The 14,053-nt window shown below is 33.9% G+C and overlaps 1 protein-coding gene across 1 annotated transcript in view; it reads left to right on the plus strand.

Moving 5' to 3' along the window:
• Nucleotides 1-14,053, plus strand: part of KLHL4 (kelch like family member 4) — a 337,217-nt gene that overhangs the window by 190,542 nt on the left and 132,622 nt on the right. The window contains exon 2 of the mRNA XM_053699353.1: nucleotides 4,651-4,824. Coding sequence (XP_053555328.1) covers nucleotides 4,651-4,824 — 174 coding nt within the window. The remainder of the gene's footprint in view (nucleotides 1-4,650; nucleotides 4,825-14,053) is intronic.

Consider the following 14,053-nt stretch of genomic DNA (forward strand, 5'->3'; position numbering starts at 1 on the left):
TGAATCATGAAAGAAACAGATTTATAAGAAATATAAAGCATAAAGGTTTTTTTGTGTTACACTGGCTCAAACACTTTCCTATTGCTGAGAAATACCCATAGTGCACTCCAAAGCCACACATCCAGTTTGTATTCCATGGACTGTAGTGGAATAAGAATGTTACAGCCTTTGTAAATGTAGACTGGCTAATATGGAGCATTGCTAAAAGAACTGTACCTATATACACTGTACAGTATATTGTTACACTCTACTGTTGAGTACACTGTTGTATCTCTAAGCTGTATCTATTTGAATGATTTTTTTTATACAATGTGTGGTTAAAACTTCATATCCTTTATTTTCTTAGGATATTTATTTATTATGATTCACACAGCCAATCTGTGGCATAGTAATTTTTGATACACATTTTTGTTTTAACTAACCAGTGTTTTTTAACTACAGCTTGTGTGGCTAAAATACATTGCGCTACTTTATCCGTTTGCGATTATAAAAAAATACTTAACAGTTGTATATACTTAATAGAAATTAATGCAATATGTATTATTAATCTATTTAAATGGATTTTACCTTTCATTTATTATATATAAACTTCATTTGTGCAGTGTCCATTACTTCCTGACACCGCTCTAGAAGGAATATTTTTTTCTATTTGTCTTTTCCATTGATTTCTATGGGGAATATGTGAACGTGCACGCAATTTGGCTGTTTGCATTACACGGCATAACACGCGCACAAAAAATATGTTATTTTGCAACTTGTAATAGCTGTGCAATCTCAAATGTGAAACAGCCATAATGAGCGCTGAGTTTTCACAACTGATTTGCCGCATGACTTGTAATCCTACCCCTGGAGTTTTATATATAAAATATTTAGTTGTGTGTATTGAAACAATTTTGCAATATACTTGATTTATTTTTGCCACTTTTCATGTAATTTAATTCTGAAAATTTAGCAATTTCGAATTCCCTGACCTAAAACTGCACCCTGCTCACTTTGCAAGGCTAACCCTGCTACATATATGTCCCTAATTGGCTTTAAAAACTGCACAATTGGCTGATAACTGCAAAGCAGTACACTCTATATTAACATTATAGCCAGGGCTAGCTTTGTTGTATGTAAATAAGGCAAATGGGGGGTGGAGTTTGGCTATTAAAAAATAATTGCAGAAAAAAGGATCATAAAGGGATACTTGATTTTTTTTTAAATTGATTAAAAAGATAGATAAGACCTTTACTACGTATTCCCCAGTTTTGCATAACCAATGCTGTTATATTAATATACTTTATAACCTCGAAGTTTGCTTGTTTCTAAGCCCCTGCAGGCTGCCTCTTATCTCAGGGCTTTTTATTAGCTTTTACAGCCAGACACCGCTAGTTCATGGGTGCAAAAATAGATAAATGTGCGCTCTCCCGTGAAAGTTTATGCATTTGTTAGCTCATTTTAAAATCTTCTCTCTGTCGCTCACTCTGTTTGTATCAGTTACCCACCCTTTCCCTGTCCGCTCTTACAACTTTTTTTCACAAATATTCACTCTCATCTTTCAACAGACTCACGGACAGACATCCCCAGCAAACTCCAAGCACACAGAAACACTTTTCCAACCCACCTATTTACTCATGTATATAACCACTCCTTTAACTGATGAGGTGCAATTATCACCTCACCTTACGCACTACTAGGGTTGCCACCTCAGCCATGTTTTCCTGGACACTTATGAGTTACACATGTTGCAGGGTAAGCAGGGAGGAACATGTATTGTGCTTCTGGACAGCACTGTTTGTATGCACTATTCATATTCCTCCCTGCACACTCTGGAGCATGTGTAACTTACAGGTGTCCAAGAAAACATGGCTGACGTGGCAACCTTACACACTACAGGAAGCACCACTATTTTCTCTCACAAAACTGCTCTGTTATCTACCTCTGCTACAGCTTTTATATATGCTCAAACCACCACACTATGAAGACAATGTCTCTAACTTCTCTCCCTCCGTCCTTCTGTGTCATACATCATTTTGTCCTTTAGATTATAAGCTTAAGAGGCATTCAAAATGTAGCCCACTTTGTATAAAAGTGCATCTATCACTGTAACTGTTTTAAGGAACTTTCTGAATTGTTTGTTAAAAAAGTTTGGGAAATGTATGTGCCCCTTTAAGATGGATGATATATTATTCTACAGCAACACAAGAGTAATGTCTTGTAATTACAAGGTATTTGTGTCCCTTTAAGACCTGAAGAATGCCATTATTAGACATGTGCATGGCAAAAAAATTCGGTTCGGATTGATTCAGATTTTTTTGAATTTCGGTTCGGATCGATTCAAATTCAGAAAAATTTGAATCAATTCGGTTCAGATTCATTTCGGATTTATTCGGATTCAAATAAATTCGTCTTGGTTCGGTTCGGAAATTCGGAATTTCGGTAAGTGTTAGGTGGGATGTGCTGTGTATTAGACTAGTATATGTACTGTATATTAGGTGAAGCCTATAGCAGAGTAATATAACCTAATATACTGTACAATACTAGTGTAATCCATGGCCATCCGAATCTACCGAATAAATCCAAACTAATTCGGATTTATTCGGTAGATTCTGCACTATTTTAATTCGGAAATTCGAATCGATCCGAATCCTGAATTTTACGAACTCGGACGAATTTCTGAATCGATCCGAAACAAATCCCACATTTCTAGCCATTATTATTAATAGAATAGCACAGAACTACATGAAGAATTCCACTACTTACGTACCAACATCTTAGCGCACCCTTATTCTTAGTGCACCATCGGATTAGCATTAGAATAACATAAATTTTAATGCATGCCTCATAGAAGCCTGTTATGTGATGGATTAAAGGGAAATGAAACACAATTTTTTTCTTTCATGATTCAGATAGAGCATGCAATTTTATCAACTTTCTAATCTACTCAATTATCAATTTTCTTCATTCTATTGTTATCTTTATTTGAAAATCAGAATTTAAGCTTAGGAGCGGGCTTATTTTTGGTTCAGCACCTGGGTAGCGCTTGCTGATTGATGGGCCTAAATATAGTCATGCTATCCAACTTGAAAATGTCAGCGCACCCTAGATTAACACGCGAGTGATAAAAGGTAACTTTGAACGTGATATTAATGCAAAAATGAAAGTACTATTAACTACGCCCAAATAATGCTGGCACAAAATAGCGCTAAAAGTTTTATTAGCTCCACTTGTATTCTAGGCCTTATTTGGTAAGAGGACTTCTACATAGAACAAACATTTTGCGATGAATTGTTGGCAAGAGATAATCACATTTTAAAGACATTGTATAGTTGGCTAACTTGTTGCTTGTAAGGCTTCAAAGAGAGGTTGAAATTAAACATGATTTGAATGAGACATTCCTGGTCACTAGTATTCTCAGAGGTAAAATACATGGCTGGTCAGGTCATTGCTGGAAGAGAAAACTACTTCAAGGGTTATGTCCCTGGATTACAAAACACTGCAGCTTTTGTTGACCAAGGGTCAGCTTTTTACAATATGCTGCGTATTTGATGATACATATACACTATGGATATATATATATATATATATATATATATATATATATATATATATATATATATATATATATATAACATTATAAATGTCTTAATGAACCATAATCTTGTTCAGTTTGGTGACTGAGTTGACATTTATTTCACTATTTTTATGCAGGATCTTTGATAGTTTCTTTATGTTAGCACCCCAAATTGGCTTGTGAATAAGCTATACCGATGTGCGATACTGAGCTTTGTTATTTTCTTATGATTTACTGTCAATTTTGGAAATTTTAATAAAATATTAAAAAAATAAACCCAAAATTTAATTTTACATAAAATGTTTATATTTACATAATTAAAACCTTTAAAGGATTTTCATGATTTATTTTGCTTAACTTTTTTTAAGAGATGTGCCCCAGGATTGCAAAACCTTGCACATGTTGCTTAAACAATTAAATGATTTTAAAACATTTATTTTCTATATTGGCAGATTTTTGCAGTGCAATGTTTAATTTCTGATACATATAAAATGACTTTAATGTCCTTTTAATTAAATCAAGATATGATAAACCATCCATTCCAACAAAAGTAAGTCAACTTTATGGGGCATAGGAGCTTTATGCCCCATGTCCATAACTTGTCCGTCTGCTCTGAGGCCATGGACAGAAATCAATGTTAAATGCAGAGAGCATATTCTGTCGGCATTTAGCAAGGTCGAGCGGACATGATTCGCTACAGCGAATCATGTTCGCTCGCCTCTTAATAAACCTGCCCCTATACAGTTATTTATAAATCAAAGACAAACTAATACCATGTGCTTTGTATTTTCTAATAAATCCAGTCAATAATCGATGCCAATATACCAAATGAAACACAAATTTTTAAATGCAATACTAACAAAATTCAGGTCACTGTATAGACTGAGGGGAAATTGTAACCATCCTGTGAAATCCAATTAAAACGTTAACTTTAGCTGACATAGAAAATCTCTTTTCACCTGACCTGATTATCCTTCCCAGTTTCATATAGTATAGTGTACACTTGAGAAATAACACATTTATCAGTAATTAAAAAGCTTTTCTTCGATGCAAGTATTTTAAAAACCTATAAGATTTTTCCTTATCTTTTTCAGACTCACAGTCCCCAGTACCTCTCCTAATAGAATGAGCAACACAGGTTCAGATGAATATTTTCAGTCTACAAACCATGCTGAACAAACATTTCGCAAAATGGAAAACTACCTCCAGCAGAAGCAGCTGTGTGATGTTCTATTGATTGCTGGGGACCACAAAATTCCTGCACATAGGTAATATACCAAATTTAATTAGTGTACTTTAGATGGATTTGCATTTGTAATTGAAGCCAGGAGGGAGTGACCTATAAATATGCTGGTTACAGTTAAAGTTAAACAACACAATAAATCAGCTTAAAATAATAAATTAAGGGAAAACTTTTTTCTTTTGTTTAAAAACTGTGCTTTGATCAACGCTCCCTAGAGAGGCCAAAAAGCAAAATCTGTAACCTAGGTTTTCAGAATGCTGTAAATTGCCTAAACCAACTATTTAATTTGCAGCATTTATAGGTTAAGCATTTGTGTTTCAGTCTGTATGGAGCGTGAGCCAGGCTGGATTGGCCTACCAGGAAACAGGAGATTTTCCGGTGGGCTGCAGCAGCTGGGGCTGGAAAGCTTACATTTAAAGGAGTGATTCATTAATTAATTTGTGCTGTAGAGTGCAATATAACAACATTCTGGCATTTTTTTTTTTTTTTATTTCAAACTAATATAATATAATTCTGGGGAAAAAATGGTGGAAGAAGTATCACAGTAATCCCCCTTGAGAGAAATGGGGCGTGCACATTCTACTAATTCAACGGAAATTTTCCAGGGCCGCATTTATTCCCATTCCGGCCCTGAGCATTGGACAAGCACAATTTTACACAATTTAATGTCCTTTTAAAGAAACTTTTTTTTTCTGTTCCATCTAAAAGAAATTGTTCTATCATTTATTACAGTGTTTGTTTTTTTTTCCAAAATGGATGTTTCTGTGCTGAAAGCAGACAGTTTCTAGGAGAGTTGTCTTTGTCAACCAGCAATCACAAACATGTACTTTCTATTAATTTCATCTTTTTAATTTAAAAAGTCTTTCTTTATACTATTTTTCATGCAAAACATATTTTAGTATATGTTTTAGAAATTTGAGTAATATGTCCCTTTAATGAGTTAGTAGTATTTATTATTCTTTTCTTAATTGCATTTTCCATCTTTTGCAGTATTTATACAGCCCGCTACTAAAAAACCTTAAAGAACAGTTAGTTATGTAATATGCATTCTGCAAATCAATACCAATAAAACATACAGCAACATTAAATGGAATATGAAATTTAAAAAAGAAATATTAGAAACAGTTTTATTATGTACTTCTATGATCAAATTCACCTAGTGATCTTGGTATCTTTTATTGAAGAGCATACCTAGATAGGGTCAGTAGTGTGCACTGCCTGTCCCGAGCAGGAAACATCTGGTGGCAGTCGCACAATCCTGCCAATCACCGTCTGTGTTCTACTCAGGAGTTTACCTATGTGTTTAACCCCTGAATAAAGTTCCCCAGTAAATAGGGACAATATTACATGCTCTAACAAAATAGAGAATGCAATTTTTCCACTACAATTAAAACATTTTTATTACCATTTAAAGAGACAGCATTTCAACTAGGGATGGGCGAATGTTTTTAAAAATTCGAAATTTAAAACGAATTTTGATACATTCGTTCGTTCAAATCGAATTTTGAATGTTTATATAAAATTCTAACATTCTATTTTCTAATTTTCGTTTTTGAATTTTTCAATAAAATTAAAAAATATATGTTTGAATAATAAAATGTTTAGCTATGTATTCATTCCATTTCGAAATATTACATTCGAATTTGAAATGGTATTTCTAGTCTACAACTGTGTTTAATAAATGTAATATTCAAATTCAATGCTACATTCGAATTTGAATGTCACATTCAAATTTGAAGTAGTATTTCTAGTCTAATACTATGTTTTTTAAATGTAATATTAAAGTTTGAATGTCCCATTCGAATTTGAATGTCACATTCAAATTTGAAGTAGTATTTCTAGTCTAATACTGTGTTTTTTAAATGTAATATTAAAATTTGAATGTCCCATTCGAATTTGAATGTCCCATTCGAATTTAAAATAGTATTTCTAGTCTACAACTGTGTTTAATAAATGTAATATTCGAATTAGAATGTTACATTTGAATTTGAATGTTACATTCGAATTCGAATGCAGCATTTAAATTCGAAATAGTATTTCTAGTCTACAACTATGTTTTATAAATGTAATATTCAAATTCGAATGTGACATTCGAATTTGAATGTAACATTCGAATTAGAAAGTGACATTCGAATTCGAAAGTGACATTCGAAAACTGTAAATAACATTCGATAATAGAATTTTTAAGAATATTCGTTTTTATCAACATTCTATTATGTAAATCAAATTTCTACAATAACATTAGTTCTAACATTCAAATTCAAATATAAACACATTCGCCCATCCCTAATTTCAACATCCAGTGTTTTGCAAGATATAACTTTTTAAAAGTTTATTCACAGTGTGCAGACATATATCTATTTGTTTTAGCTCTTTATCATCTAAATTACTTTACTGTATGCAAAGCATACATTTCAGAGCTTTAAATATAATATTATATTACTATGTCACTTTTAAGAAGTCCCTGGAATGAAACCTATTGACAGCCCATTGATTTACTATAAATAAGTAGGTTCATTTTACTTATATTTTTTGCAATACTTCCTTCAGGAACAGAATCTTGGTGTAAATTGTGGGTTACTTGTATTCAGTACATGACATTTCCATATTATTTTACCACTAACCATGTATATGTTGAATGTTTTTTATCTTGAATTGATAAAATGTTTTTCCAATTTATGAGCGTTAAAATGTAGGGCTAGAGGCAGGTGTTATTAAAGGGATAGTAAAACCAATTTGTTTCTTTCATGATTCAGATAGTGCAAGCAATTTTAAGCAACTTTCTAATTTACTCCTATTATCAAATTTTCCTCATTCTCTTGCTCTCTTTATTTAAAAAGCAGGAATGTAAAGCTTAGGAGCCAGCCCATTTTTGGTTCAGAACCTGGGTTACACTTGTTTATTGGTGGCTGAATGTAGCCACCAATAAGCAAGTTCTATCCAGGGTGCAGAACCTTAAATGGGCCAGCTCCTAAGCTTTACATTCCTGCTTTTAAAATAAAGATAGCAAGAGAATGAATAAAATTTGATAATAGGAGTAAATTAGAATGTTGCCTAAAATTGCTTGCACTATCTGAATCATGAAAGAAAAAAAAATGGTTTTAGTATCCCTTTAACTGGAAGCATGAAGCATTAATATATAGTTCATATGAGGCTGCTGTCTGGAGAATGTACATTAACATATGTCACAAAGTACAGACCATGGGGCCTATTTATCAAAGCATCAACTGAAAACACGCTTGAATTCCACATTGTAATTGTCGCGAGATTGATTCGCCGTAGTTATCAAAGCATCAAGATTGGCAAATGTTGAAATTTGTGACGTAAAATACAATCCCGCAATCTCAATCCGACACGGATCGATGCTAGTTGAAAACCGTGGTATTCGAGAGGAATAGTGTTCATTCGCCCTCCTAATCGACACTATTTGAAGCTCACACGAAGTTATAAAAAATTCTACATTTATGCTCGCGTCTTTTCCGACTCAGCGTACCTTGTTTTCAATCCGCCACCCATGAGGTCGCGGATGCCATAGAAGTCAATGGGAGTCTGAAAACACAGAAAGCTTATGTTTGATGCTGCAAGAGAATGAAGTATATTACGTAATAAAAGTAAATTAGAAACTTTATTACATTTGTATACCCTTTCTAAATCAAACAATATTATTGCTCCACATTTGGTGCACTTGTAGATATAGGGATACAAATGAAAAATACATTACTACTTATTGATTATGCTACAAAATTGTCTCTCATTACAAAGCAAGGGGACAATATTTATACAAATATGGTGCAAAGTTTTGCCCCAAACTTGTTGCACTAATAGATATAGAGATAAAAATAAAATAAATACACAACATAATTTAGCTAACTTCCTTTTTATTTGTTGGGAAAAATCTATGTGCACCATGTTTAAGCCATGTAATACTACAAGTCACACTCTCCACTTCTCGCCACTTTTCACACCAATTATGACGCAAACTCCTAAACAACAAACACACTAGTGAATTTTTCCACTACTTTTGATTGGAATATGCATAATCACATGATTTATGACATCAGCCAATCTGATTCAAATATACATTATAAACTATCACTAACAAATCAAATTGCTCGATACTTGTGTCATTGATCACTCATCAGAACTTGTAAGTGCCATTTGTTACATTGTGTATTGTTACATTGTGTATTATACTTTGAAAGTATGTATATGTGAAATTAGTATTAAAGATAAACATTGATGCTGACATAAGGACACACAGTGTAATATTTTAAACAAGGATTTTAAAATTTTAATTAATGTTTGATTCAATAGAATCTTAAGCTGATAGCTCACCTAACTTTAAACTGTCATGATTCAGATACAGCAGAAATTAAAATCACCTCTTTATTGGCATGCTATTTTCAGTGTATTTCTTCCTTCTCTTGAATTTATTTTTCTAATTTAATTCTCTTGTTATCCTTTGCTGAAGGAACAGCATTGCACTACTGGCAGCGAGCTGAACACATCTATTTAGCCAACCACAAGAGACAAATGTGTGCAGGCACCAATTAGCAGCTAGCTCCCACTAGTGTAGGGTATGTGCGTATTCTTTTCCATCAAGGGATACCAAGAGAACAAAGCACATTTGAAAATACAGGTGAATTTTAAAGTGTTTTAAAATTACATGCTCTATCTGAATCATGCAACTTAAATTTTTACTTTCCCATCCCTTTAAAATATCCATTGATTGCAAATAAATACATATGATACTCTGATTACGTTATATTCGCAATTATTCCTGCTCAGACTAATAATACATTTACAACATATACATATAGTGGTATAAATAAACACAGAGATATGACAGACAACATTGTTTAGAACTAAAAAGGGACTTAGGGACATGTAAATATGTTTGCAAAAGATTTCTGACATAACATACACACATACATATATATATATATATATATATTAATGAATATAGATAGGGGGCGCCATATAGAAGATTTTTAAAGAATGGGTGCGTTGCTGAGTATATATATATACACACACACACAAGTATGTGCAATGTTATATGTACAAATTCTAGCATTAAAAAAAAATTAAAAAAAAAATATGACTCCTAGAAATACAAATACACATTAATTTATGTGAAAGTATCATATAACAAATCAATATAAAAATAACTTTCTATGAGATATTGTTTGTTGAGGTATAAATCAATCTATTTCTTGGAGATTAACAGTTGAAAAATAAAAGATTAGCTGTAGAGAAATGTGCTTGTTCATGGACAGTAATGAAATTATATAAATAAAGTTGGGAAAAACCAGAATAACCGCGACATTGATGACTGTTAGTTAACACCAGTCCGATGCTCTTCGCATTGTACTTGACGCACGTGCTTTTGATGGCTTTTTTGATAAATAAGGAGATCGTATTCAGGTCCGCTGCAGCGATGTTTGGTGAGCGTACTGACGCCGGCGAATGCAACATAGTTGACGCTTTGATAAATAGGCCCCCATGTATGTAAAATATTTTTATTAAAACTGATTGAGATCTTGGATTCTTAAAGAGACATAACACCCAAAAAATGTTCTTTCATTATTCAGAAAGATCTAAAAAAGATGTAAAGAAGAGCGCCTCATAGGGCAGTATATCCAAAATAAATGTTCAGTGAATACACAAGTTGCTAAAAAGTGACTACTCACAAGGGTGTGTACACTAATAATAAAGTGCAGGCTGGGATTTGCAGTCTGCAGCTGACTGATTGGGACAAGGTCTCCCTCAGATTTCAGTAGACTGGATACTGGGGGGTCGATCCGATAAAAATCGTCGCCCGCAAAAGCCGGCGACGCCAATATTTACGCTGGTTTGGTATCACATATACCGCGTAACCTAGAAGTTACGCCCGTATATTTTTGCCGTCGCCCGTAGTTTTTTGGGCCATAGGCAGGTATACCAAACCAGCGCAGTTTGGTATCCAATATGCAGCGTAAGGACTTACGTGGCGAAAATGGAGAAATCTTACTCCATTTTCACCTCGCCACAAAAAGCAGCCGTAAGAAGCCTTACGCTGACTATTGGAGCCCCGTAACTCCCTAAACTAACTAGAAAAGAAACCTAACACCTAACGCATGCGCAATGTCTATCTACCTGTCAACCGCGATCCCCCCCCCCCGAAATCCCTAATAAAGTTATTAACCCCTAAAACCGCCGCTCCCGGACCCCGCCGCCATCTACATAAACTAACCCCCTACTGTGAGTCCCTAAAACCGCCGCCATCTACCTTATCTATCCCCTAATCTGACCCCTTACACCGCCGCCACCTATATAAAAATTATTAACCCCTAATCTAATCCCCCTATACCGCCGCCAGCTATATTAATATTATTAACCCCTAATGTAAGCCCCTTACACCGCCGCCATCTCTATTAAAATGATTAACCCCTAATTTAATCTACCTACCCCGCCGCCAGCTATATTATCTATATTAACCCTAAGTATATTATAGTTAATATAGGTATTACATTATATATATTAACTATATTAACCCTAATTATATTAGGGTTAATATAGTTAATATAGTTACTATAGTATTTATATTAACTATATTAACTCTATCTAATCCTAACACCCCTAACTAAATTTATATTAAATGAATCTAATTCATATTATAAACTAAAATATTCCTATTTAAATCTAAATACTTACCTATAAAATAAACCCTAAGATAGCTACAATATAATTAATAATTACATTGTAGCTATGTTAGGGTTAATATTTATTTTACAGGTAAATTGTTAATTATTTTAACTAGGTATAATAGCTATTAAATAGTTATGAACTATTTAATATCTACCTAGTTAAAATAATTACCCAATTACCTGTAAAATAAATCCTAACCTAAGTTACAAATACACCTACACTATCAATAAATTAAATAAACTACAAATATCTATCTAAAAATACAATTAAATAAACTAAACTAAATTACAAAAAAAAACAAACACTAAATGACAAAAAATAAAAAAAAGATTACAAGATTTTTAAGCTAATTACACCTATTCTAAGCCCCCTAATAAAATAATAAAGCCCCCCAAAATAAAAAAAATTCCCTGCCCTATTCTAAATTAAAACAAGTTCAAAGCTCTTTACCTTACCAGCCCTTAAAAGGGCCTTTTGTGGGGGCATGCCCCAAAGAATTCAGCTCTTTTGCATTTAAAAACATATACAATACCCCCCCATTACAACCCACCACCCACATACCCCTATTCTAAACCCACCCAAACCCCCCTTAAAAAAGCCTAACACTACCCCCCTGAAGATCTCCCTACCTTGTCTTCACCACACCGGGCCGAACTCCTAATCCGATCCGGGCGATGTCTTGCTCCAAGCGGCAAAGAAGAATTCTTCCTCCGGCGATGTCTTCCTCCAAGCGGCAAAGAAGAATTCTTCCTCCCGGCGACGTCTTCCTCCAAGCGGCAGCAAAGTCTTCTTCCTTCCGGCAACATCTTCCATGAAGCGGCATCTTCAATCTTCTTTCTTCGCTCCGCCACCACGGAGCATCCATCCCGGCCGACAACTGAACGACGAATGAGGTACCTTTAAATGACGTCATCCAAGATGGCGTCCGCCGAATTCCGATTGGCTGATAGGATTCTATCAGCCAATCGGAATTAAGTTAGAAAAATCTGATTGGCTGATTGAATCAGCCAATCAGATTCAAGTTCAATCCGATTGGCTGATTGGTTCAGCCAATCGGATTGAACTTGAATCTGATTGGCTGATTCAATCAGCCAATCAGATTTTTCTAACTTAATTCCGATTAGCTGATAGAATCCTATCAGCCAATCGGAATTCGGCGGACGCCATCTTGGATGACGTCATTTAAAGGTACCTCATTCGTCGTTCAGTCGTCGGCCGGGATGGATGCTCCGCGGTGGCGGAGCGAAGAAAGAAGATTGAAGATGCCGCTTCATGGAAGATGTTGCCGGAAGGAAGAAGACTTTGCTGCCGCTTGGAGGAAGACGTCGCCGGAGGAAGAATTCTTCTTTGCCGCTTGGAGGAAGACATCGCCGGAGGAAGGATTCTTCTTTGCCGCTTGGAGCAAGACATCGCCCGGATCGGATTAGGAGTTCGGCCCGGTGTGGTGAAGACAAGGTAGGGAGATCTTCAGGGGGGTAGTGTTAGGCTTTTTTAAGGGGGGTTTGGGTGGGTTTAGAATAGGGGTATGTGGGTGGTGGGTTGTAATGGGGGGGGTATTGTATATGTTTTTAAATGCAAAAGAGCTGAATTCTTTGGGGCATGCCCCCACAAAAGGCCCTTTTAAGGGCTGGTAAGGTAAAGAGCTTTGAACTTGTTTTAATTTAGAATAGGGCAGGGAATTTTTTTTATTTTGGGGGGCTTTATTATTTTATTAGGGGGCTTAGAATAGGTGTAATTAGCTTAAAAATCTTGTAATCTTTTTTTAATTAGTGGGTTTTTTTTTGTAATTTAGTTTAGTTTATTTAATTGTATTTTTAGATAGATATTTGTAGTTTATTTAATTTATTGATAGTGTAGGTGTATTTGTAACTTAGGTTAGGATTTATTTTACAGGTAATTGGGTAATTATTTTAACTAGGTAGATATTAAATAGTTCATAACTATTTAATAGCTATTATACCTAGTTAAAATAATTAACAATTTACCTGTAAAATAAATATAAACCCTAACATAGCTATAATGTAATTATTAATTATATTGTAGCTATCTTAGGGTTTATTTTATAGGTAAGTATTTAGATTTAAATAGGAATATTTTAATTAATAATATTAATATTAGATTTATTTTAATAAGAGTTTAGTTAGGATGTTAGAGTTAGATAGGGTTATTATACTTAATATATATATAATTATAATAACGATATTAACTATATGAACCCTAATATAATTAGGGTTAATATAGTTAATATATATAATATAACTATATTAACCCTAATATAATTAGGGTTAATACAGGGAGTGCAGAATTATTAGGCAAGTTGTATTTTTGAGGATTAATTTTATTATTGAACAACAACCATGTTCTCAATGAACCCAAAAAACTCATTAATATCAAAGCTGAATAGTTTTGGAAGTAGTTTTTAGTTTGTTTTTAGTTATAGCTATTTTAGGGGGATATCTGTGTGTGCAGGTGACTATTACTGTGCATAATTATTAGGCAACTTAACAAAAAACAAATATATACCCATTTCAATTATTTATTTTTACCAGTGAAACCAATATAACATC

This window comes from Bombina bombina, chromosome 1, assembly GCF_027579735.1.
Source record: "Bombina bombina isolate aBomBom1 chromosome 1, aBomBom1.pri, whole genome shotgun sequence".
Classification (NCBI taxonomy): domain Eukaryota; kingdom Metazoa; phylum Chordata; class Amphibia; order Anura; family Bombinatoridae; genus Bombina; species Bombina bombina.